The sequence below is a fragment of the Vidua chalybeata genome, chromosome 5 (assembly GCF_026979565.1).
Source record: "Vidua chalybeata isolate OUT-0048 chromosome 5, bVidCha1 merged haplotype, whole genome shotgun sequence".
Taxonomy (NCBI): domain Eukaryota; kingdom Metazoa; phylum Chordata; class Aves; order Passeriformes; family Viduidae; genus Vidua; species Vidua chalybeata.
In genome coordinates this window covers 68,122,351-68,144,349 of record NC_071534.1, presented here as the reverse complement: position 1 = coordinate 68,144,349, position 21,999 = coordinate 68,122,351, and the positions used below count along the sequence as shown (strand labels likewise).

At 45.5% G+C, this 21,999-nt stretch overlaps 1 protein-coding gene across 4 annotated transcripts in view; it reads left to right on the top strand.

Annotated features, from left to right (window-relative positions):
• Positions 1–17,946, top strand: part of GATA3 (GATA binding protein 3) — a 28,364-nt gene extending 10,418 nt beyond the window's left edge. For 3 of the 4 annotated variants that reach the window (XM_053942915.1, XM_053942913.1, XM_053942914.1), the window contains 4 exons: positions 2,547–3,083; positions 6,039–6,184; positions 11,580–11,705; positions 17,548–17,946. In XM_053942915.1, coding sequence (XP_053798890.1) covers positions 2,547–3,083; positions 6,039–6,184; positions 11,580–11,705; positions 17,548–17,832 — 1,094 coding nt within the window. In that variant the 3' untranslated portion in view covers positions 17,833–17,946. The remainder of the gene's footprint in view (positions 1–2,546; positions 3,084–6,038; positions 6,185–11,579; positions 11,706–17,547) is intronic. The other variant, XM_053942916.1, reaches the window with a different exon arrangement.
• Positions 17,947–21,999: the final 4,053 nt, after the last annotated feature.

Below are 21,999 nucleotides of genomic sequence, written 5' to 3'. Positions count from 1 at the left end.
TTTTTTTAAATTTTATTTTTCTCTTTTCTTTCTTTCTTTCTTTCTTTCTTTCTTTCTTTCTTTCTTTCTTTTCTTTCTTTCTTTCTTTCTTTCTTTCTTTCTCTCTTTCTCTTTCTCTCTTTCTCTCTTTCTCTCTTTCTTTCTCTCTTTCTCTCTCTCTCTCTTCTCTCTTTCTCTCTTTCTCTCTCTCTTTCTCTCTTTCTCTCTTTCTCTCTTTCTCTTTCTCTCTTTCTCTCTTTCATCCTCTCTTTCATCCTCTCTTTTTATCTCACATCCCTCTTCCCTCTCTCTCTTCTTTCCCTCTTGCTCGCCTTCCTTCTGTTTCTTTCTTTTTCATCTTGCTCTTGATTTCTTCCTCTTGCCCCCTTCTCTTTCGCTCTGGTTTCTCCCCCCTCTCTTTAATTGGGTTAACAGTTAGTGTTTTCATACTGTGTTTAGTTTTTGCACGATTAAGCTGCTCTGGGGAAGCAAAGCAAGCTGGAGAGCAGGGGTGTGAAAATGACCCCGCTGTCCTCACGCTTGGGCTATTTAATTCACACTTGGTGAGCTTGTTAGGCTTGCTACAAAAGTTTTGCACACATACCCAGGGCAGCACCATGGCGTGGGTTTAAAATAAGAAATAAACTAAAAAAAATATAGCCCGTGGTGTAATTAGGTATCAGACCTGGTGTGTTGTCCTGAGGGTCCTGCAGGAAGGTAGTGATCCACAGTGTGAATCTTGTTCCTGGGTCACAGCTCTTAGAAAGGAGGTGAAATACCTGGGGCCGATGGGGCCCAGGTCTGCGGAGGGATGTGTTGAGTACTTTGGTGCCATCTTTTATGAAGAAGTGGAGAGATTCAGTATTTATAGCTGGAGTTTACCTGGATGGCTTAGAAAATAAGGAAAAAAATACCAAAAAAAAAAAAAAAAAAAAAAAAAAAAAAAAAAAAAAAAAGGAGGGAAAAGAACAGAGGGTGGTTTGTGAAGCCGGACAGTGATCTCTGTCTTGGCAAAACCTAAATCCCCGAGGTTTGCAGTGGAAATAACCCCAAAATCATGGAGAAAATGGGTTGAGCAGAGTGGAGATGGAGCCGAGCGGGTTCAGGAGGCTGCTCCCAGCCCTCAGCAACTTGTTGAGTGTGAGCCTGCATTAGGCTCCGCTCAGTAACTGCATTGTTCTGCTATTAGTCCCTTTAAAACAATTATTTTTAAGGATCAGCAGTCTTTGTCCTTTCTTTCTTTTCTTCCCTTTTAATTTCTTTTTTTCCCCAATATATCAGCAGAAAGTGGAAATGTGGTCTCTCTGATCTAGCCTGAATATTATTTACTATGCTACTTCCTGGAGAAGATAATGAATCTTGACCCTTTCTATTCGTATAACCCACCTTCTCTTCCTTTTGAGCAGCGACTTTCAGTATTGTTCACGAGTGCCTGGTATGGTGAAAACCAGTTTGGAGCTTTTCTAGACACCTAGAAGCTCCCCATGCAAACATATGTGTCCACCCTATAACTATCTATACATCCGTGTTTGCATCTCTCCTTCTGCACATTTAGCAATCTCTATGCACATATCACAGTGCCTACAGAGGTTAAGGATCTCTAGGTGTCAGAGACTTTCCAGGCATTTGTTATCAGACACAAACTTGCGTCCTTCCAATTGAATAATTGTGTTTTCCATCTTACAGCCATCCGCTCAAGTTGCTGTGGATTTGGATAGATTTAATTCTTAGGACGTATTTTTTTTTGTATTTGTTTAGCAAGGGCCAAAAATAATTAAAAATACTAGGTGCAATACCTTAGGAACATTTATAACCAAAGGGAAAAAGATTTGGCTGCAGAAATCTAGTGGATTTTTTTCCCCCACAAAGTTCAGGTCTGTATTTTAGTAGACAAGTGAAGTGTCCCTTGTCACAAAAAGGGTATGGAGCATTTCTTTTGAGGCAGTTGGTACCCTCTGCGTGTGCCATATCATCGCGAAAAAGACCTCTAACATTTTTGTACAGTCTCATGGAGGAAGGAAAGACAAATTGAGTGGTTTGCAAAGTTTATCAGCCCTGTTGCAAAGGTTATTAATCATATCTGTGGGCATTTTCTGGTCTTCTTCGTTTGACCAGAGAATTCCCAGGGTTTATAGCTCTGTTTGGGAAATCATTTTCTCGCTAAGAGAAAGAAATATTTCTGCAGTCGGGACTTGGCAATTTCACGCAGAATCTTTCCTTCAAAGTCTTCGTGGGATTGCCTGGAAAACGGAGAGAGTGAAGCAGAGCTCGCCAAATCCCGTGTCACAGGGCTGGCACCCTGCTTGGAGGGTCTCGACCCCAAAACCCGTTCCTCAACAGGACCGGAGCTGCCACCCCGTGCTCTTGTAGCTTTTAAAATTTAATTTTTTATGAAGAACGGGGTTTCTCATCAGATGTAATTTTCCTTGCTCCCCCCGGGCATGCTGAGCGCTTTGGGAAGGACGAGGGGTGGTGGTGGGGGATGCACGTCCCGGGACCCCCACGGGGGACTTTGTCAGGGTGGCAGAGGGATGTGACCGACGTGTCTCCGTGTTTTCTCCGAGCAGGGAGCCAGGTGTGCCGCCCCCCGCTGCTGCACGGCTCGCTGCCCTGGCTGGACGGGAGCAAGGCGCTGAGCAGCCATCACAGCGCTTCCCCCTGGAACCTCAGCCCCTTCTCCAAGACCTCCATCCATCACAGCTCACCGGGACCCCTTTCCGTCTACCCACCCGCCTCCTCTTCCACTTTATCCGCCGGCCACTCCAGCCCGCACCTTTTCACCTTCCCGCCGACCCCTCCTAAAGATGTGTCCCCGGATCCGTCCATCTCCACCCCTGGCTCCACCGGCTCCACCCGGCAGGACGAGAAGGAATGCATCAAATACCAGGTGTCCCTGGCCGATACCATGAAGCTGGAGTCCTCTCACTCTCGGAGCAGCATGGCCTCTTTAGGAGGAGCCACCTCCTCCGCTCATCATCCCATCACTACCTACCCACCGTATGTCCCAGAATATGGCTCTGGACTTTTTCCCCCCAGTAGCCTCTTAGGAGGATCGCCAACCGGGTTTGGGTGTAAATCGCGACCAAAAGCACGGTCAAGCACAGGTAGGGCTTTTGGCTTCTTCATTCCCGCTGCTCGGGAGAGGAAGCTGTTGGGGGGGAAAAGTGGGGGGCAAAGGGATAGGGCTGACCCCTCGCTCCCCCCCGCACGCAGGGACATGTGCTCAAGCATCCGTGTGATGAGCAGCAGGGGCTGAAGCCCTCGTGGGGGACGCACACGACACTTCACCTTCCCCACAGGTTGCTCTGCTAGGTTTATAACCAAATTCCCCCTTGTCCAGCCCTGGCTGGGGGTAGAAACAGGCCCAGGAACTCAAACCACCCACCCGGTGCCGCGGGGCTCCAGTCCCGGGGGCGATCCGGCCCCTCCGGTGCCCACGGTGCGCTCAGCTGCGGAGCCCGGGGAGGAAGCGAAACCGAGGGAACCGCAGCATTAGTGATCTCTCTGTATTTTAATAATGGTGCTAAATCCCGGCCAACTTCCCCCGCCCGCCCTCCGCCTCGCTCTTCCCAGGGCCTCTTCCCATGCGGCGCCCGGGGATGCGAGGAGGGTTTTCCCCGGGGCGCTGCGGAGAGTTCGCCCACGCAGCCCCCAGCCCCAGCCAGCTCCGTGCCAGGGGGCTTGGATCACCCTCAAGGAGAGTCCCTAAAAGTGTCCCCCTGGCCGCCTTTCCCGGCGGGAGCTGGAGGGCCCCAGCTCTGTGCGCACCCCGCGGAATGGGGTGCGAGAGGCTGCGCGGCTCCGGCTCCCGACGCCTGAACACACCGGGCTTGGACGTTTGTGTGCACGGAGGGGTGGGAGTGAGCCGAGGGGAGTGTGTTTGTGTGCAGAGGAAAGGGCGATTAGTCAAAACTCTTTTTCCCCCTTTTATTTTTTTTTTTTTTTCTCTCTCTATTTTGTTTTTCCGAGGAGGCTGCTGCGGGGTTGCCTGGCATGAATGAGATCAGTTTTCAGGGTTTTTCCAGGGTGACATTTACTCTGTCTGTCTGAGCAGGGACTGTCTCTATTTAGCTGATATGTTTGAGCTAATCCAATTATTTTCAGACTGCTGCACGCGACAGTTGCATTGTTTATCCAGCGCCAGGAACTTTAATAGAGTCCGGATGCGGTTAGAGTGACAAAAAAACCCAGACCTGTATGTTTTGTACATGAAAGCAGGAGAGAGAGAGAGATGGGGTGAAACAAAAGAGAGGGACAGAGACTCAAACAGCCCGGGAGCGGCTGCCCCGTTTAACCGGAGGGGAACAAAACGACCTGGGTATTAACGGGACGGGCTCCCCGTCTGGCCCCGGTACGGACCGGGTGCTATGTCCGGCGTAGGGACCGGTTTATTGTCGCCCAGGGCGATGCTGAGCATCCCCCGGCCGCTTCGGCGCCCGCCGAGCCGCAGCTCCCGCCGGGGCACCCACCGGCTGCGCGGTATTTTCAAACCGTCTCGCCCCCCCCTCCGCCCTCCCCTCTTGTTTTCCTTTTGCCACTTTCTGTTGCTTTACCTTCTAGAAAGACATTGCGGTTCGTGATAAACCAACACCAGCAGCAACACCTATTTTTTTTTTTTTTCTTTCTCTCTCTTTCATTTTCCCCTTCAGAAGTTGATCTTAGCAAGCTAGGACCTCTCAGACAAAGAGGGTTAGAGCTGGAGAAAAAGGAGGAAGGAGGTGATTTTGCAGGATAAAAGAGGGAGAGACGGCTGCAAATGTTTTGGGTTTTTTTTTTTTTGGTTTTTTTTTTTTTTTTTGTTGTTGTAGTTGTTGGGGAGGTGTGAGAGAAGAGGGGTTCAGTGCGAAGGCTCTGGAAAAACGGTTGCCGTTTGTGGTTAGGGCACGGATGCCTCTTGCTCGAAGGCAGCACGGGCTGGGGCAGCGGGGAGCCGGCTCTGTGCTGAGCTGGCTCTGCTCTGCTCTGCCCGGCTGAGGTCTGCCACTGCTCTCAGGTGGGCCACGACTGACGTTAGGTACAAAAAACTTCCCCCACTAAACCAAAGAGGCAACAAAAACCCCCTCAAACCCTCTCAAAGTAGCTGGGAGGCAGGGTCTGCACACTCCCAGTTCCCTCCTACAAGCTGGGAACTGGTGGGCTGGGGGAGATCTCCCACTGCAATAGCCAGGGAGAGGATAAAGAGGTGCCCAAAAAGAAGGAGAAGAAGGAGGGAAAGAACTTATGAGGTAGGCTTGGGGCTGTTTGCTATCCCAGATAGCCAGGATGGACCACCAGGCTGCAGATGTGGGGAAAGCAGGGGGGGTTCTGAAAGTTTTGGGTGGTAGAAGCTTAATTTCAAATTAATCAGTAGCAGATATTGTTGGAGTTGTTATGTATTGGCTGGAGCTGGGGAGATGTTTTGTGATTATTTTGGGGGTCCTTGATGTGGTTTGACCTGAGACCAGAGGAAGAGCCCTCCAGGCTCATGAATGCCCCTGGGAGCTGGAAGAGTGCTCAAGGAGTGACACTGGGGTCCTCATACACATCAGAAAGGGGGTCATGGACTTAAACTCTGTATCCATTATTTTGGGTGTAGAGGGTTGGAGGTTTCTTGCAAGGCCTGCCAGGGTTTTTCTGGTGCCTACGGAAACATGGGGTCTCCAGAGTTGTAGAAGCCCTTAATCCAAGGGTGAGGGGAAATTGTCAGCTCCCCCTACTCCTCCAAAAAGACTCATGGGAGGAGTGAGAGCTTCTTTGGGGAGTCCATTGAGCCACCGTGGCATTTGGGTTGTCATTGTCACCATCCCTCTTCCCTGCTGCTGGGACACAGGCCTGATGCTGCCTGTGGAGCGGCACTGGGGAGGGGAACAGGACCAGAGCCCACCAGACTGTGCCAGGGACATCGTCCACTCATGGCTTTGGACCCTTGCTTGGAAATCCTGAGCTTGGGGGGGCCTGACAGGGTCTGGCATGGCTGGGTCTCTTGGGAGGTTGTGGGTTTTGTTTTGGGGAGGGGGGCTTTCCTCAGCCTCTTTTATCTCTGCTTTCCCTAAGTGAACCATGTGCTCTCTTGTTTCCAGAAGGCAGGGAGTGTGTAAATTGTGGGGCTACCTCAACCCCTCTGTGGAGAAGAGACGGCACTGGGCACTATTTGTGTAACGCCTGTGGACTCTACCACAAAATGAACGGGCAGAACCGGCCCCTGATCAAACCCAAGAGAAGACTGGTGAGTCTCCTTCTGTTTTATTCTTTCTTCTTCTTCTTCTGCAACTTCTGCTTCCTATCTGCCGCTCAGGATGGACAGGGAACCTCAGCCAGCTCCCACTGGTCCCATTGTGTCAGAGGGCTGGGAGGGAGGGATGCTTGGAGAGATGGGCCCAGCTGCTGTGGGCCTCAGTTGTCTGATCCTCTTGCAAACTGCAAAACAGGTTTAAAAATCAATATCCAGGGCTTCTTGCAAACCAGAATGGAGTTTTCAACTCCACACGGTGCTTCTGGATGGTGACCCGAGGATAGTGAGATGTTCCAGGGACTAAGGGCAGGATAATAATTTCCCAGTGTCCAAAGAGATTATCAGGAATACAGGGTTTCTCCCGGGCTCTCCAAACTTCTGCCCTCCTGTTCTTAATGTGTCTCTATCCCCCTTGGCTGGTGGTGTCATGGAGAAGGGACCCAAACAGGATCTGGAGCATTACTGGGGCATCAGACAGACCTTGGTCCTGCAAAAAGCTGGAACCACCAGGTTCTGGTGCCACTGGTACATGGTGTGGTCATTTATGTCTGTGCCATCTGGGTCTCAAAAGGTGTCACAAGGACATGAGGCAGAGAGGATGGTGAGTGTGCAAAGCCAAGTGTGTGCCCAGGCTACAGAAACTGGAGGAAGACAAAATGAGTGGGTAAATGTTTGAAATAATAGTTACAAGACTGGTGACTGCTCTGAGCACAGGCAATACGTTACAGCATCCCCAGCGATCTGTTTGTGCATTTCCCTGGAAGCCACAAAAAGGTCTGGAAGCTGTGGGCATGGCTTAATGTAAATGTGTTAAAGTGTATTTGGCAAATAATCAGGCAGACCACAAGGGGAAAAATATATCAAGCAGGGGAAAAATTATGGTCCCTGCTTGGGAAGTTATTGAATGTTTCGAATCGAGGCACATTTGGTTTTGTCAGGATTAAAGACGTGGAAGGGCTCCTGGGGGCTGCCTAAAATGTGGAGGAATCACCTCTCTGTGGAATTTCTGAGCTGATGGTTGGATCTGGCCAGTTTGGTGAGGCTTGTGCCCAGCATGGACAGACCCTGCAGGCAGGACAAGGCTGGTTCATTCGTGTTCCCCTTGAAGGTGCTCACAGCTCTTAGGTCAGGATCAGCTTCCTCACCTGTGAGACACCCATAAAATTGTATCAGCTTTGTTCCCTCTGGCTCTGGGAAGCATTTGCAGGGTACCTTCCCAGGAAGGGCTACGCTGTGAGTGGCATCAACAATAACTCTGTCTGGCCATGTGAGTTTTGGGGAAGATGTGGGTTTGCTTCTCTACCCCGCCAAACTTCCTGCGTGTGAAACCTCTCCGTGCCCTCCTTTACAGGCTTTTCCCGTACAGGAAAATGTTTGTCTCTCTCATCTTTCATAGCCTTGTTAGAAAAGAGGAAAAGCTTTCTAGGGAGGGAAGTACAGACTGGAATTTTGATTTTTTTGGGCAGCTCTCTTGTTCTCTTCTCCTCCTCCCCCCGGCCCTTCTGTCTTAAACACACAGCCCTCGTTTTCTTTATTTTTTTTTTTTTCCTCGTTCTCTCTCTATGTGTAAAGTTAACTTCCTAGGAAAAAGCTGCCGGATATCTGAGCCCTGGAGATAACTCCTAAACAACAGCTCCGTTTCCCCAGTCCAAACACACAGGAGCTTGAGCGTATCCAAACAAGCAGAGGGGGAGGCAGAATAGGAAAGCGGCTGGAAAGAGGGGGAGAGCTTTCAAAAAGTGTCTGATGGAACCACGAAAGAATGTCCCGAGTCACCCTGAGCCCGGCACATGTAAAATGAACTATATAAATAAATACATAGTAAAAGGTCATTCTTGGGGAAAAAAAAAAAAAAAAGAGGAAGAAAGAAAAGAAGTAAAGAGAGACCTTGTCTTGCATTATCGTTCCAATCTTTGGACTTTTTAGTTAAAGTTACAAAAAGCTCCCCTTCTTTAAATGCGGCCTTTGCTAAATGTGAAATTTGATTTTTCTACTTCCCCCACCCCACCAACTCCCCACCCCCAGCACTGCCTGGGAAAAGGAAAAAAAAAGAGAAACGTCCCTGATGCTGTTTGCACCTATATTAATTTCCCTTGCTAACCTCTGAAAAAAAAATAGTCAGAAGGCACCAGAGCTGGGCTTGCATTTGCATTTTCTGTGCCTGGATGTGGACGTGCATGTAGCTGTGGCTTGACTGGATCTCTCCTGCTGTGAAGGCAGGCGGGCTGGGCAAGGCTGTGGATGGAGGCTGAGGGTGGGGATCCAGCTCCTTCCCTCTGCCACAAGTTTGCTGCGTAACCTCGGGGTGGTTTCATAGGCTCTGATCACAGCTGCACTGAAACTAATGATAGGATTTGATGGGTGGGAGAGAGGAAGCAAAGAAATTCTTAGATGCTGAGAACCCAGCCCAAGCCTTGTTAAATTCAATGGGCGTCTTAGTGAGGGTGTCCTTTAGGTGACAGGGATGAAGTCTTGCTGGCTGAGGGGGCTCAGACAGCTCTGCTTCATCTCGAGAGGGAAGGTGGAAGACCTGGAGATGTTGGCAGAGGGATCAAGAACAGGCAGGTGGTACCACACCATCACTGCCTGAAACGTCTTCAGCCCTCCTGGAGGCCATTCCTGTCCCTGTCATAGGCAGTGGCAGCCCCATTGCTGCTGAGATACAAATCTTTACTTTTTCTCCCATTCCCTGCCCATGCAGATGCAGAGCTCTCCGTTTCCATGTCTAGCCAAGCTGGTTTTGGAAGGATTGTAGTCAATTTCTCAGCAGGCCCATGCACATGCAATCTTATTTTAGGAAAATGATGCTTGGAGCTTTGTGGGTAAATGCAGACACTGAAAATGTCCCTTAATTAAGGATCTTTATTAGTACTTGGTTACTCCAACCTCCTCAATTTCACCTTTTCATCACTGCTAGCACTTGTGAAGTTGTGCCTTTGCTCACCGGCAGCTGTGCCATGGGCTGTGGCCCTATAGATGATATGGGGCAGCTAATTAGTCATCCCATTACTGACATGGCCAGGCCCGAGTGGTTGATTAGCGTCAGTGGATGCCATTGCTGGGAGCTTTACAATAGCATTATTATTCATTGTTTCCTGCCCGCTGCCTGTGTCCCCAGTAGAAGTTGGTACAGCATAGAAGGTGCAGCCTGGGACCAAAAGAGCTTAAAATACTCAGCTAATGATGCTGAATTTTTGCAAATGAAACACAGTAGTTGGAAATAGTTTAAGAGAAGACAGTAGATGTTGTGATTTATTTGCTTATTTAATGTCAGAATGTGTTTGAAGGCAGCAAGGTGGTGACCAGGCGTGTCTTTTGAACGCGCTTGCTGTAAGAGAAATTACGGCAAGTGCTGTGTAGAAACCCCAGATATCTTCAAAGGAGATGTTTCCCCTGTGTGGGCTGAGCCAAATATCACTGGTTTTTAGAAATTTCCTTAGGCTTGATTTTTGGGTCTGATAAAGGCAAAGCTGCCACCAAGAGACTCAATCCAGCCTCGTGACGCTCCAAGCCACCCATGCCGAGTGTCTGGAGTTTGGGGCCAGTGAGCTGCAGACTCTTCTCCAACTCTTTAGTGAGAACCTGGCTTTGCAAGCTGTTTTCTCCATGCTGCCTTTGGAACACATTTCATTATCCTGGTGATTTTGAAGGGAGTCCAGTTTGGGTCCATGGCGTGATCAGGAGGTGTGCGTGCATCAGTTCAGGGCTCTGCTCTTCATGGTGGGATGTTTCATCTTCTCTGCTGGTCCTGGGATTTCTTCAAGTCCCATGTGCTGTCCCCTGCTCCTGCTTGTCACCAGCACAGAGAAGTCAGCTAAAGGCCTCCTTGGGACTGGCTTGGTTCAGAGTGGTTTATGGTCAGGCAAAATGGAACTGTCCCACCGGGCAGCCTGAGAGAGCCACTCGCTGTCAGATCAGGCACTTTGTGATGCTTCCTAGTGCTCATGGGCATTGTCTTATTTATTTTTTAGACAGTCCTTTTTGTCTAATTAAAAGAAAAAAAAAATCCTCCCCTATCTAAAGCAAAACCAACCCGTCCTCTCTCCACCTACGCCGCGTTCAATTATGATTAAAATTGCAACATGACCTAACAAGAGTTGGTATTAATGCTAAGGCTGTGCCAGTGTCCATGTTTGCATTTTGGGTTTGTTGTACGGTATCCAAAGATGTGGTATTTTCTTTTTTTTTATTTTTTTTTTTTTAACGTTGGATGTGCTACAGTGTGCGGCTGTGTGGGGTGAGGGGTAAATTTGAAACAGTAAGAGCACAAAAGAGAGCATTAAAGGCTCAGTTCTGCAAGGTGCCAAGCATTGCTATGATCTGGCAAATCGCTTAAGCACATGTTTTAACTTTAAGCACATGAGCAGTTCCATTGAAAGCAACGCATCGGGATGAAATCAGAGCTCTGGGACCATGTCATATTGATGAAGAATAGATAGGATGGGGATCTAAAGGTCTTTTTTTTTAGGAGCCGTAGGCATTCGCACACACGCAAACACACATACGCACTCACACAGCAGTGAAAACTCCTGCTCCTCCTTCAGAGGCAGAAGGACAATTTGTTTGCTAAAGTTACAGTTTTTAAATGATAAGTAGGAATTTATGCATGTGAAAGAAGAGCAACTTTACTAAATTTGACTTTGCTAAGTCATTATCACAGCTAACAAAAAAAGCTTCTGTATACACTTTGCCACGTAGATTTTTTTCTTGTTCCTACCCCTTTATGAAACGGTAAATTCTTCTTTCAGGCTTGTTACCAATCCTTAAATAAACATGAATGTTTGGGCTGAGAAAAGGGTGTAATTAAAAAGTTGGGATTCTTGCTCTTTGCCACAGTGTTATTTCCGATCTGGAGCCTGTCTCCTTTGAAGCTGAGCTGAGCTTACGGGACCGGGCTGTGCTTGCGGTCGGGCCCGGCGAGCAGCTGCCCACCCGGCTCTCACCCGGCGCTCGCTGGAGCCGGAGTGACTCACGCCTTGACTCCAGCAATTGTCAGTTCAGGCCCTGACTGCAGAATTAGACCCCTGGGGGGTCTGGGAGAATTAAGATGGAAAGACATGTTGGCATTTAAATAACATTTTCCCCTCTGGAATGGGCTGTGCCAGTGCTGCTAATTTTGATGAGTTCTATCAGAGGTTTAGCACTCACTTTTAGGATGCCCTTTGGCACCTGATTCAGTTCACATATAATTTGGGATTAAAGTACCTTGGGGATTTTTTTTCACAATTATTATTTGTTCTCACAAGTCAGTTTCTGGAGGCCTCTGCTGATGTGCGTCAGTCTTGCAGGGTTGATGTTTTCTTTCTCAGAAATTTTGCTGATTGCATTTTTTTTTTTTTTAACATGGGTGTTTTTCTCTTCCTCTCTTCTCTTTCCCTCCTTCCCACAGTCTGCAGCCAGGAGGGCGGGCACGTCCTGTGCAAACTGTCAGACCACCACTACCACCCTGTGGAGGAGAAATGCCAACGGCGATCCCGTCTGTAATGCCTGTGGGCTCTACTACAAGCTGCACAATGTAAGTGTGACTGTAATACTCAATAATGGGGCCTCAGCTTTGGTGCTCAATGATCCAAACTCTTTCTTAACTTGAGGATTTCCAGTCTCGGGTGGTGCCGAGACCTCTGTTATCCCTTTGGGGACCTTGGGGTTTGGAGCGATGAGTCGTCAGCCTCTTGAATGTAGCCTATCCAACTTGGGGAGGTATAAAACAAGGCTGTCCATGGGTAATGTTAGAGCTTTTCCTTGCCTGAGCCAAGAAAGGAGAGGTAGGTCAACACAGAGAGACATTACCTGCTGCTGATTGGGCTCAGAGAGTTGGAAAAGACGGCACACTGTCCTGCAAGCCGGTACCCCTCCAATGTGTAGCTTGGTTCCTCCAGCAAATACAAACTCTGGAAAAAAAAGAAGTACGTGCCAGAAACTATTTAGATCATTCTTGGGTTTGTGGCTGCCTTTGCCCTGTCCCCAAAGATGATTTATTTAGGCCCTGTGTTTGTGCTGGTTGATGCAAATGAGTCCCAAACCAAAAAAGGCCTTGATTTAGTTAGTGGGTTGCAGAGTCTGCTTAACCTGTGATGTGAATTTCAAAGCATCTGTCATGGAAGGGAAGGAGAAATGAAATGAAATGAAATGGCTGGCAGATTTAATCTAATATCTCCATGCAAAGCCAGCTTGCAGGAATCAGGGATATGTGCCCCAGGGAAAGAGCTAAAGGGACCTGAAAAGTCTTCTACTGAATAATACTGCTAATAAAGGAGACTTAAGACTACTCCCGTTCCTCTCATTCCACATGTGGCATTAGAATAATTATTATGTCAAAAGAAGGAAAAGACTTGCAATTTCTCTGCTTTGATATTTTTTTTTTTCCACTAGTGGTTGATTGCTTTGTGTTTGGTTTGGAAATCTGGGGTTATGTTTTGCCCTTATGTCCACCCATGGAAACACATCAAAGATGTATCGGGTTTCATGGGGCATCCAAACCTTGTGGTATCTCAGTCCCTTCCATTTGTTATTTCAAACTGTTTGGCTTTTTAGGATGAGTAAACAAGTTTGGATTAAGTAGGAAAAAACCCCAACAAACAACCAGGCTAATTTTTCACCTGTTTCATGGGAGGCATCTCTCTTGGAAAAAAGGAAAATGTGTTTACCTTTAAGGGGGCAGGTGTCTCAGCATGCTTTGAGTCTCATGTAGCAAGTAAAGCTTGTCATCAAACTCTCAGTGTGGTCACTGAAAACACACTGGGCTGGACCCAGAGTGAAAACTCAGAATATCACGAGAATATCATGAGAAAATATTCCATTTGCTATTTCCTTGGCAAGAAGGGATCAAGGTCAGCCAGCTTCACTGAGCAGTGGATCTATGCTTATGCTCTGTTCCCATTTTGGCCTTGTAACCACCAGTGGTAGGGCTTAAATCATATAGCTTGGGAAACCTCTAAGGAGCTGCTCCTCCTGTAGCCAGCAAAGCCCTTTGAAGAAAATAGGCCTTTCTCAGTTGGTGCTGGTGGATGCCTGTGTTTCAATGGGGTGACTTCTACCCTTGAAGACAGCGTAGCTCCTCCCCATGCCTGCAAAAGATGGCAGGATGATGAGTTATGATGTGTCTACTTCCACTGTAGACATCTGACTTGAGAAATCTCCTCCTGAATTGTTTAGAGTGGTGTCTGAGTGCTGAGGTTCTCCAGAAATGTGCCTGCAAGGGCACATCCTTTTATTTTTTGCACTAACACTGCAAAACTAGTTGGCCTGAATTGACCCCTAGATCCAGTGTTTAGGGAAATGCCGATCCAGCTGTGAAATTTGTGACATGGGGCAGGCCTTGAGCACATTGGAACCATTTTCATATTCATTAAAAACACCAACAGCTGCTTAAAAGCTCAGCACAGCTACTTACCAAAGTCAAGTAGCATCTTGTCTTATGAGCAACGCCATTAATGGATCCTGCTTAAATGAAACCCCCAGAGGACTGAGCTCCTGTGTGCAGCAAAATAACCAGGCAATGATACTAAAATCCAGATATGAGTGGGTAGATACTTTTTTTTTTTTTTTAATTTTGTTAAAGTACTTACCAAAGTATTTAATATTTAGTGAAGTATTTACTAAAGTATTTAGTTATGACTGTGGTGAGAAGTGTGGTCTTGATCCCTGTGTGTATATTATCTCCTGATTTCCATCAGGAGAGGGGTCAGAAATAGAGAGGCTGATTGTGGCATGTCCCTCCCAAGCAGCTGTCAGCATGGATGTTGTGCCAGTGCCAGTGAAAGGTCTTTGGATGCTTGGAAGTTGACTTAACCCTGTTTCAGGCTAGGCTGTAGCAAATTCCTGCCTGCTGATTTATCCACCCCCCCTCGCCATTTTTTCTTTTCTTTGGGTTTAATGAAATTTTCTGGGACCTTAACATCATTAGGATATTTTAATGGATTGATCTGCGGTTGAAACTTACTCAGATTTTATGTCCACACCGGGAACGATTGCAGTGAAAAGGCTAATTTTTTTCCATGGTGTTAATTTTTTCATGGAGCTATATCAGTTTGTTTTACTGTTGATTCCCACAGCTTAAGCAAACCCATTTGTCAGTAGGATATAAGCAATAATCATAATAGTCTTGGGGTGCATTTAGTGAAGCTGTTGGCATTCCTCCCACTGACTTCAACAAGAGCTGGCTCCATTAACACCAGTATTAACAATGAGTAATATTTCACATTGATACGGTGCCTTTCATCCCAGAGGCATCCCAGAGTGCTCTCTAAGATACAGCCAGCCTGGAAGATTAACCCAACGTTGTAATGACTGTGTCTGAAGGATAAACCCACTTCAGTGACAGGACCTTATTGAGGTCAATGGCAAAATCCCATTGTCTTCAGTCAGAGCAAGATCAGACCTATAATAGTTAAGACTATCCCCTGGATTTGATCTGCTGAATATGAGGTTCTCATCCTTGGTATTTTAGTCCTTAGAAGTGGGATGAGCCTTCTCACACTTCAGGGATAGGGGGGGATATACCTTCCTGGAGGTGCACAGCAGGCTGGCCTGGGCCCATAGAAGTGAGGGATTTGCCATTATTTTTGGTAAAATTAATCAGAAAAGGCCCCTTTCACAATACCCTAAAGCAGGCCTGTGTATCCCGAGAGCAGAGCAGTCAGTCTTTTGCATATGATAAAACAAAGAGCATAATTCCTGCCCATAATTAATTGGCTCCATCCGAAATTAATGCATTTCATATACATGCGTTGGGCTGGTTTAATTTTAATTTTGCATGTGTTTGTCATTTTTATCAGAATGAATTTTCACGGAGAAGGTCTTCCCTCCGGGTCTTTCATTTCTCTACTCCAGAAACAGAGATGGGTCCTTGGCTTTGATGTTTTGGGGTCCACTTTTACCCTGCTGTGACTGGTCTTTGAAGTCACTGGAAAAAATTTGCCGCTTTGATTGTGCTGGTTCCTGACATTTATCTGAGTCTTTATCTGTTTGGCTCTCGGGTTAGTTACCTGCTCAGAGTGTGAGACCATTTACACTGGGATGATGTGGCCAGCCAACAGCTTGGATGGCAGCTCTGACCCCAGCTGTGAGGCTGGCCATGGCTTTGTCATCATCCTGACACAGAGCTGGTGTTCACATCCTTGAGTTTCACAACAAATCATGGCCTGGGCCATCCTGTTCTTAGACATTGAGTGAAACAGGAGAGATGTTGCTTTGGGGAAGTGTTCACTGTCCTGTGGGACATGACATCAAGCAAGGGTGCTTGTTCCAAGACCCAGAACAGCCCCAGTGCCAACCACCAGGCTTATGTCACTTTGTCACAACCAGCTCCCAAGCTTGAAACTTTGCTGCTTCAACTGGAAATTGGCTCTGGCTGCCCCTGAGCCTTTGTGTTGATCCTCATTTGAAGCTGGTGGGGCAGGGGCTGTGTGTGCCTCCCCAGATCTGAGCTGGATTTGTCAGGGATTGGCACTTCCTGGCCTCCTCTAATGTTGCTGCCTAGTGGGGCTTAGCTGGGACTTCTTCCTGGCTTTGAACCTGGTCAACACATCCCTGTTAAAAACTTAAAACAGGCCAGGCAAAGCTTTACAATCCCAGTCTGGAGCAAAGGGCCTTCCTTTTGTGGGCATACTCATTCCCTCAGTGAGGACAGAAAGCCAGGGAAGCGAGTTATATTGTGTTTGGAACCCACGACACTTTAAATTTTGCTTGTTGCTGCCACAGGGCTGTTGGGCAGATTTTTCCTTCCTACCTTTAGCTGGTGGCAAGCACAGCTGCTCTCTCCAGCTTCCTTTATCCAGAGGCAGAGGAATCAGCCTTTTATTCACCTATTTTTAGGTGAGGTGAAGGCTCTTGTCACTGCTGGTAAAAAGAGCCTGGGCTCACAAATTCAGACTGGAATGACAAACCAGAGATGAGCCTGGTCCTTCCTCTCCCCATAATTCCATCTTTGCATGTAGCAGGGAGCTATTTTGTCCCAGACTCCCTGGGGAGAGAAATCCAAGAATGATTCTCATGCTGTGAAAAGGGACTAGAAAGGGGCTGAGGAGCAACTAGTGAAACTTTGCTATGATCTGGAAGAAGGGAGTGCTTTGTTCCTTGTGCTGATTTAAGGTCTTATGGACAAAGAGTTGCTCAGGACCTTTGCAGGAACATCTTTTCATTGTCCTTCACAGCAGATCCTGGTGGACAGTGGATCAATTTTTTCTAACTTTTGTAGAATCAGCATCCATCAGCACCATCATGTGCTCACATTTATTATAAAAAATGGTTCTGCCTCAGGGTGATTTTACTGCCTTCTGCTATAGGTGAAATCCTGCAGAGGAGCCAGAGCAAGACCCATTTACATTCTCAAGCCCAGATTTTTAAGGTTGTTTAGGGACACTGGAGGCATAAATCCCTTCCCAAGTGTGGTTTGTGGGAATTTCATGTCACTTGTGCTAGTGCATGTTGTGATGCTGGCTCTCTGTGCAGTATAGAATCGTAAAATCATGGAATATTTTGAGTTGGAAGAGACACACTGGAATCATCAAAGTCCAACCCCTGGCCCTGCACAGGACAGCCTCAAGTAATAAGAATAATAAGAATTTCTTACAGCGCGTCCAACAGATCATTTGCTACCATTTCCTAACCCTGATGGATGCATGGATGAACATTTCTGCTGTGTAGTTTCAGGAGGAGAATTTAATGTTTATTTTCCCCAGAGATACATTTGTATGCATGTAGAAAATGCTTTGCTGGTCAGCACAGATACCTGTTTCAGCCTCCCTAAAAAAAAACCTGGAAGCATTTAGAAATAAAATCAGATTAGCTAAAGAAAACCAGAAAGGATGATCAGAGCAAAATCTTTGGAAAGAAGAAAAATAAGACAAAAACCTGTCCCTTTTGTGAAGAGCTGCCCAGCTTCCTAATGGAGCTGTGAAAGCCTGAGACCCCTCACAGCACTGAAATGCCAGCAGTTCTTGCTGCTAATGGTTTTAGATCAGACAGGAAGCCTCAGGGTGAGACAGTGTCTGTGGGGAATATTTCCAGGAGGTAATGATTGGTTTCATACCTAAACACAATGCAATTACCTAATGTGCAGATAGTTGAAATTTTTCAGCTGCTGTGAATTATTCACATATGTTTTGCTCCTGTGTGGCTCTGCCAGCAATTTTCTGTTGTCTTGTCTTCAGAAATTTCAACTGAGCTTGGGATTTCCTGGAGGGATCTGAATTTTGGGATGGAAATGGAGAGGTTGGGTAGCACATGGTGTGTACAGGGGAGGAGAGGGGCTGTGACCAGCTGGTCCTGCTGGGCTGGGGCATAGGGTACATGGATCCCATGGTGATTTGGGGAGAAGGGATGGAAGCACAAAAAAATAATTGATTTTTGTTTAGATTAACAGACCCCTGACTATGAAGAAAGAAGGAATTCAGACCAGAAACCGAAAGATGTCTAGCAAATCCAAAAAGTGCAAAAAGGTCCATGACAACCTTGAAGACTTTCCCAAGAGCAGCTCCTTTAACCCCGCCGCCCTCTCCAGACACATGTCCTCCATCAGCCACATTTCACCTTTCAGTCACTCCAGCCACATGCTGACCACACCGACACCGATGCATCCTCCATCCAGCCTCTCCTTCGGACCTCACCACCCCTCCAGTATGGTCACTGCCATGGGTTAGCAAGAGACTCCCCTGCTGAATGCTTACGGTCTCAAAATGAGATTTACTTTATATACTACTTGCATTTTTGCAGGCGTGTGGTTATGGGTCTGACGTCCCGAATCAAATGGGAGAGGGAAAAAAAAAAGAATTAAAAAAAATTAAAAAAAAAAAAAGTTATTTGAAGGCGTAAGAGAGAGAGAGAAAAAAAATTAAAAAATGCAGAAAAAAACTACAAAAAGCACAAAAAAAGGAAAAAAAAAGAAAAAAAAGAGAAAAAAGTAAAAAAAAAGTTTTAAAAAAGTGATGTTTGCCACTTTTTAAAGGAACTCACTATGGCGTCTATGTATTCTTACCCACTGAATCTGGATACCATTTGTGAATAAGCCATTCAGAACTTGCATTCCCTATTGGACAGGATCTCTAGTGCTGTGAAAAAATAAAATAAAATAAAATAAAAAACGCTGAACATTGCATATAACTTATATTGTAAGAAATACTGTACATTTGAGGAAGACTTTATTGCATCTGAGGAGCTGTAAAGAAAAAGGCATGAAGGACTCCAAGAGAATTTTTTTAAAGGAAAAGAAAAAAAAAAAAAGAAGATGGGAGGACAATTTAAAAACCAGAAAAACAAACAATGCAGACCAAGAGGAAACGCGGTCTTATGAACAAATGGACCAACTGCCAGTCATGTCTTCTCCTTTTATTTTATTTTTATTTTGGGTTTTTTTTTTTTGGTTAGTTTTTATTTTGGTTTCTTTTTTTTTTTTTTCGTTTCCGGGGAGGGGGAGGGGGCTGGCTAGAACGGTTTTGATGATGCATTAACTAACTAACTAACTAAATAACTAAATAAATAAAACCTGTAGGGAGATCATTCATTTTGGGCCACGGGCCTTTTACGTAGGAGGTACCAATGGTGTCAGGCAATCAGTGTTAACATGCAGACATTGCCAAGGGGGTTTCAGATAGCCATTCTCCAGGTCTATACGCATTGTGAACAAGTTCCTGTAATTGTTGTTTGTATGTATAATTCAACGCACCAAAATAAGAAAGATGTAGATTTATTTCATCCTATTATACAGACTGAATGGTTGTACAAATTTATTTACTGCTAGTGATAAGACCTGCTTTTTTTTTTTGTTTTCTTTTGTTTTGTTTTCATATTTTTTCCTCTTTTTTTTTTTTTTTTGAGAATAAACTAGATTAAATTCTGTTGACTTAACAGTGTTTTGTGCTTGGGGGTGGGAAAAGGAATATTTTTCTTTCTTTATTAATTTTTCTTAGCTTTTTTTGGATGGTATTTATTACATAGTTTCCACGGGTACGGGAATGTCTGTCTCTGCGCTCATGCTGACAGCCAAAGCAATGTTTGCAGTGGCTTGATAAAAAAAAAAAGATAAATCACAGAACAAAGGAAAAAAAACACCCTCAAAAATAAATGGACTGCATGTTAGTGTAACCCCACTGTCCGGTGTGTGCTCCCTGTCCCTTGAATTGCAGCCCAGCCACTGCCCCTGTGTGATTTCGGGCTCCCAGGTGGGATGGGTCCCTTTGGGTCTTAGGCAAACACGACCAAACTGGTGTTGAGGACAATTTGGGGCTGGGATAAGTGCAGAGGTACAGCAGGGTGCTTATGATCCCAGCTGCTTTTGAAAAAAAGCAAGGGTTTTGGACAGGAGATGGAAAAGCACATTCTGCTCTGTCTCATTGGGTACTCAGTGACAGATCAAATAAGCAACAGTTGAGATCTTGATGTGAAATCAGGATGGACCAGGTCTGTCCCTCTCTTGGAGGAATAGGCAGAATTCATTATGAAAGGCTGGATTTGATGAGAGAAGAAAATTCAGAAAAATTCAAAGGTCATTAGCCAGTCTCATCCTGCAAGACCTCTCTTTGAAACAGTACAATTTAAATGAATATTACTATTGATAACAGCAGAGTTTGGCTCTTATTGTTTCATTTCTGGTCATTTAATCCTTAGGAATCCATCCTTCTTTTAGTTTTCAGAGTTTACTCATCCAGCTTCTTTATACTATCATAAGGGTTGAGAATTCACCTTCCAAATGAAGGGTTAAACTTCTTATCAAACCACTCCATTTGCTGGAGATTTAAGCGCAGTGTGATAAGACAGAGGTTACCAAGGCTGTGAGAAAATGCTTGAAAAATCCCAAACAAAAATACAACCCCCAAATGTAGAAAACCTCAACAGAACGTGACCTGCAAATTATTTTTATATTTTTAATGCAGAGTGAAATATTTCACCCAGAAATATGTGCACTCCTGCCTTTCAATGCCAGGTGGATGGAAAAATACCATCATATCTGTCACAGCTGTTTGAACCCACTTTCTCTTGGGTGATCTCTGGAGGGAGGGGTAACGGTGGCATGGTCTAATCTGCTGCTGCAGGATGGTTCACATGTGCGAGGGTGTTGCATGTAAGGAATAAAACACTTCAAAACTTCCAGGATGATTATACAGAGGTCAGATAGTTGGTGATTTGGGAATGGGGGAGGAGGGGCGAAGGGTTGACCTTTATTTGGGTTCTTTCTCTCCTGTTTCAAAGTGAACCTGGTTAAAGTACGTCTACCGTAAAGGACGATTTGGCAGATGGAAGCAGAACCAGCAGTAATCATTTTGTAATGTTGTATATTCTTTCCTTTCTTCTCTGTTGACATAAATGTGTAAAAAAAAAAATCAGAACAAATGGTACACATTTAAAATCTTATGTTAATCACCTTTCTGCTTTCTCAATGAATATTTTCAGCATAAAGACTAAATGTCGAAATAAAACAGAATGAAGAATTACTGAGATGCAAATGGAGATCTTGTTGGCTCCTAATTAATCATCTGTGAACTATAAAGCTATTTTCAATTAGCCTGACAAATCAAAGGAAATAATCATCTTTGCTGATATTAAGCTTGAGAGATTATTATTTTTTAATTCGCAATGCTACAACCTTTCCCTCCTTTTGCTCATCAACAGATTGCAGTTGGACTGAAATATTGATTCCAGGATCTCAGTAATGGCAAAAATTAGAGGAGGATTTGCATGGCAGATTTTTGCAGTCGGCAATTATTTTGGTTTTTTTCCATTTTCTTTAGATGGAACTAGCTCCTGAGTTTCTCTCTCTAACCCTTTTTTCCTCAAAAGTTCTTGAAATACGTTCTTGCAGTTTCCTTCTGATGTTGTTTCACAGGTCTTAGGGGCATTGAGTGAAATGAAGCAGGATTGGGGCCAGCCCAGAGAATGAGCATCCTGTAAAGGACACAAATGGAGACACTCTGTCTGCATATACTCTAGGAAATATATACATTTTGTCTAGAGACTTCTTACATCAATTATCTTATATTTCAATGTCAAGAGGAGGATGAACAGAATCCCTAAGATCACATCCCCCCAACTACCACATAAGATGCTAAAGTAACATTAGTGTTCTATCAATTTCTCAATTAATTTTTATTTTAAAAAATTGTATTCTTTTTGAGCAAATTTTAATGTCTTGAAGGGTTTTGTTTGTGTGTTTGTGCTTATGCTTTACGTTTGCTTTGTTTTGTTTGCTTGGGTGGACTTTTATTCCTTCTTTTCTTCCCTTTGATGACTAAAATCTGGTTTACAGAACAGGCTGAGAGCTGTTGTTCTTGGGCAAACACCTTGTGAATGGCCACTCTGCCTTTCTTCATTTCTGAGATTGCAGGGAAGAGCTGATGATGGGCAGGTTGGAGCAGGAAAACCCTCTGAGTCATGGCTCCACTTTGGTAATCTATATTGTGCAGAAAACACCATGGAAGTCATTAGTGGGGTCAAATCTCGTGGTCTTTTTGCAGGCAAAATTCCTTTTGGGAATTTGAGTGAGTAATAGCTGCTGTGCTGCTGTGTCTGTTGCAGCTACATTTTACTCCAAGCAAAACTCCATTGAACTCAGTGGAAAGATTCCTAATGAGTAATGCAAGGAGACTTGAATCGAGACATCCTGTGTATTATTTTCAACTTTCTCACCTTGATTTACCCAGCCCACAGAAGAGGAGACTGAGGAGAGGCCTCATAGCAATCTACAGCTTCCTCACCCAAAGGGGATGTGCAGTGACAGGAACTGATGTCTCCTCTCTGGTGACCAATGACACGACCTGAGGGCATGGCCTGAACCTGAGTCAGGGCAGGTTTAGGTTGGGTATTAGAAAAAGGTT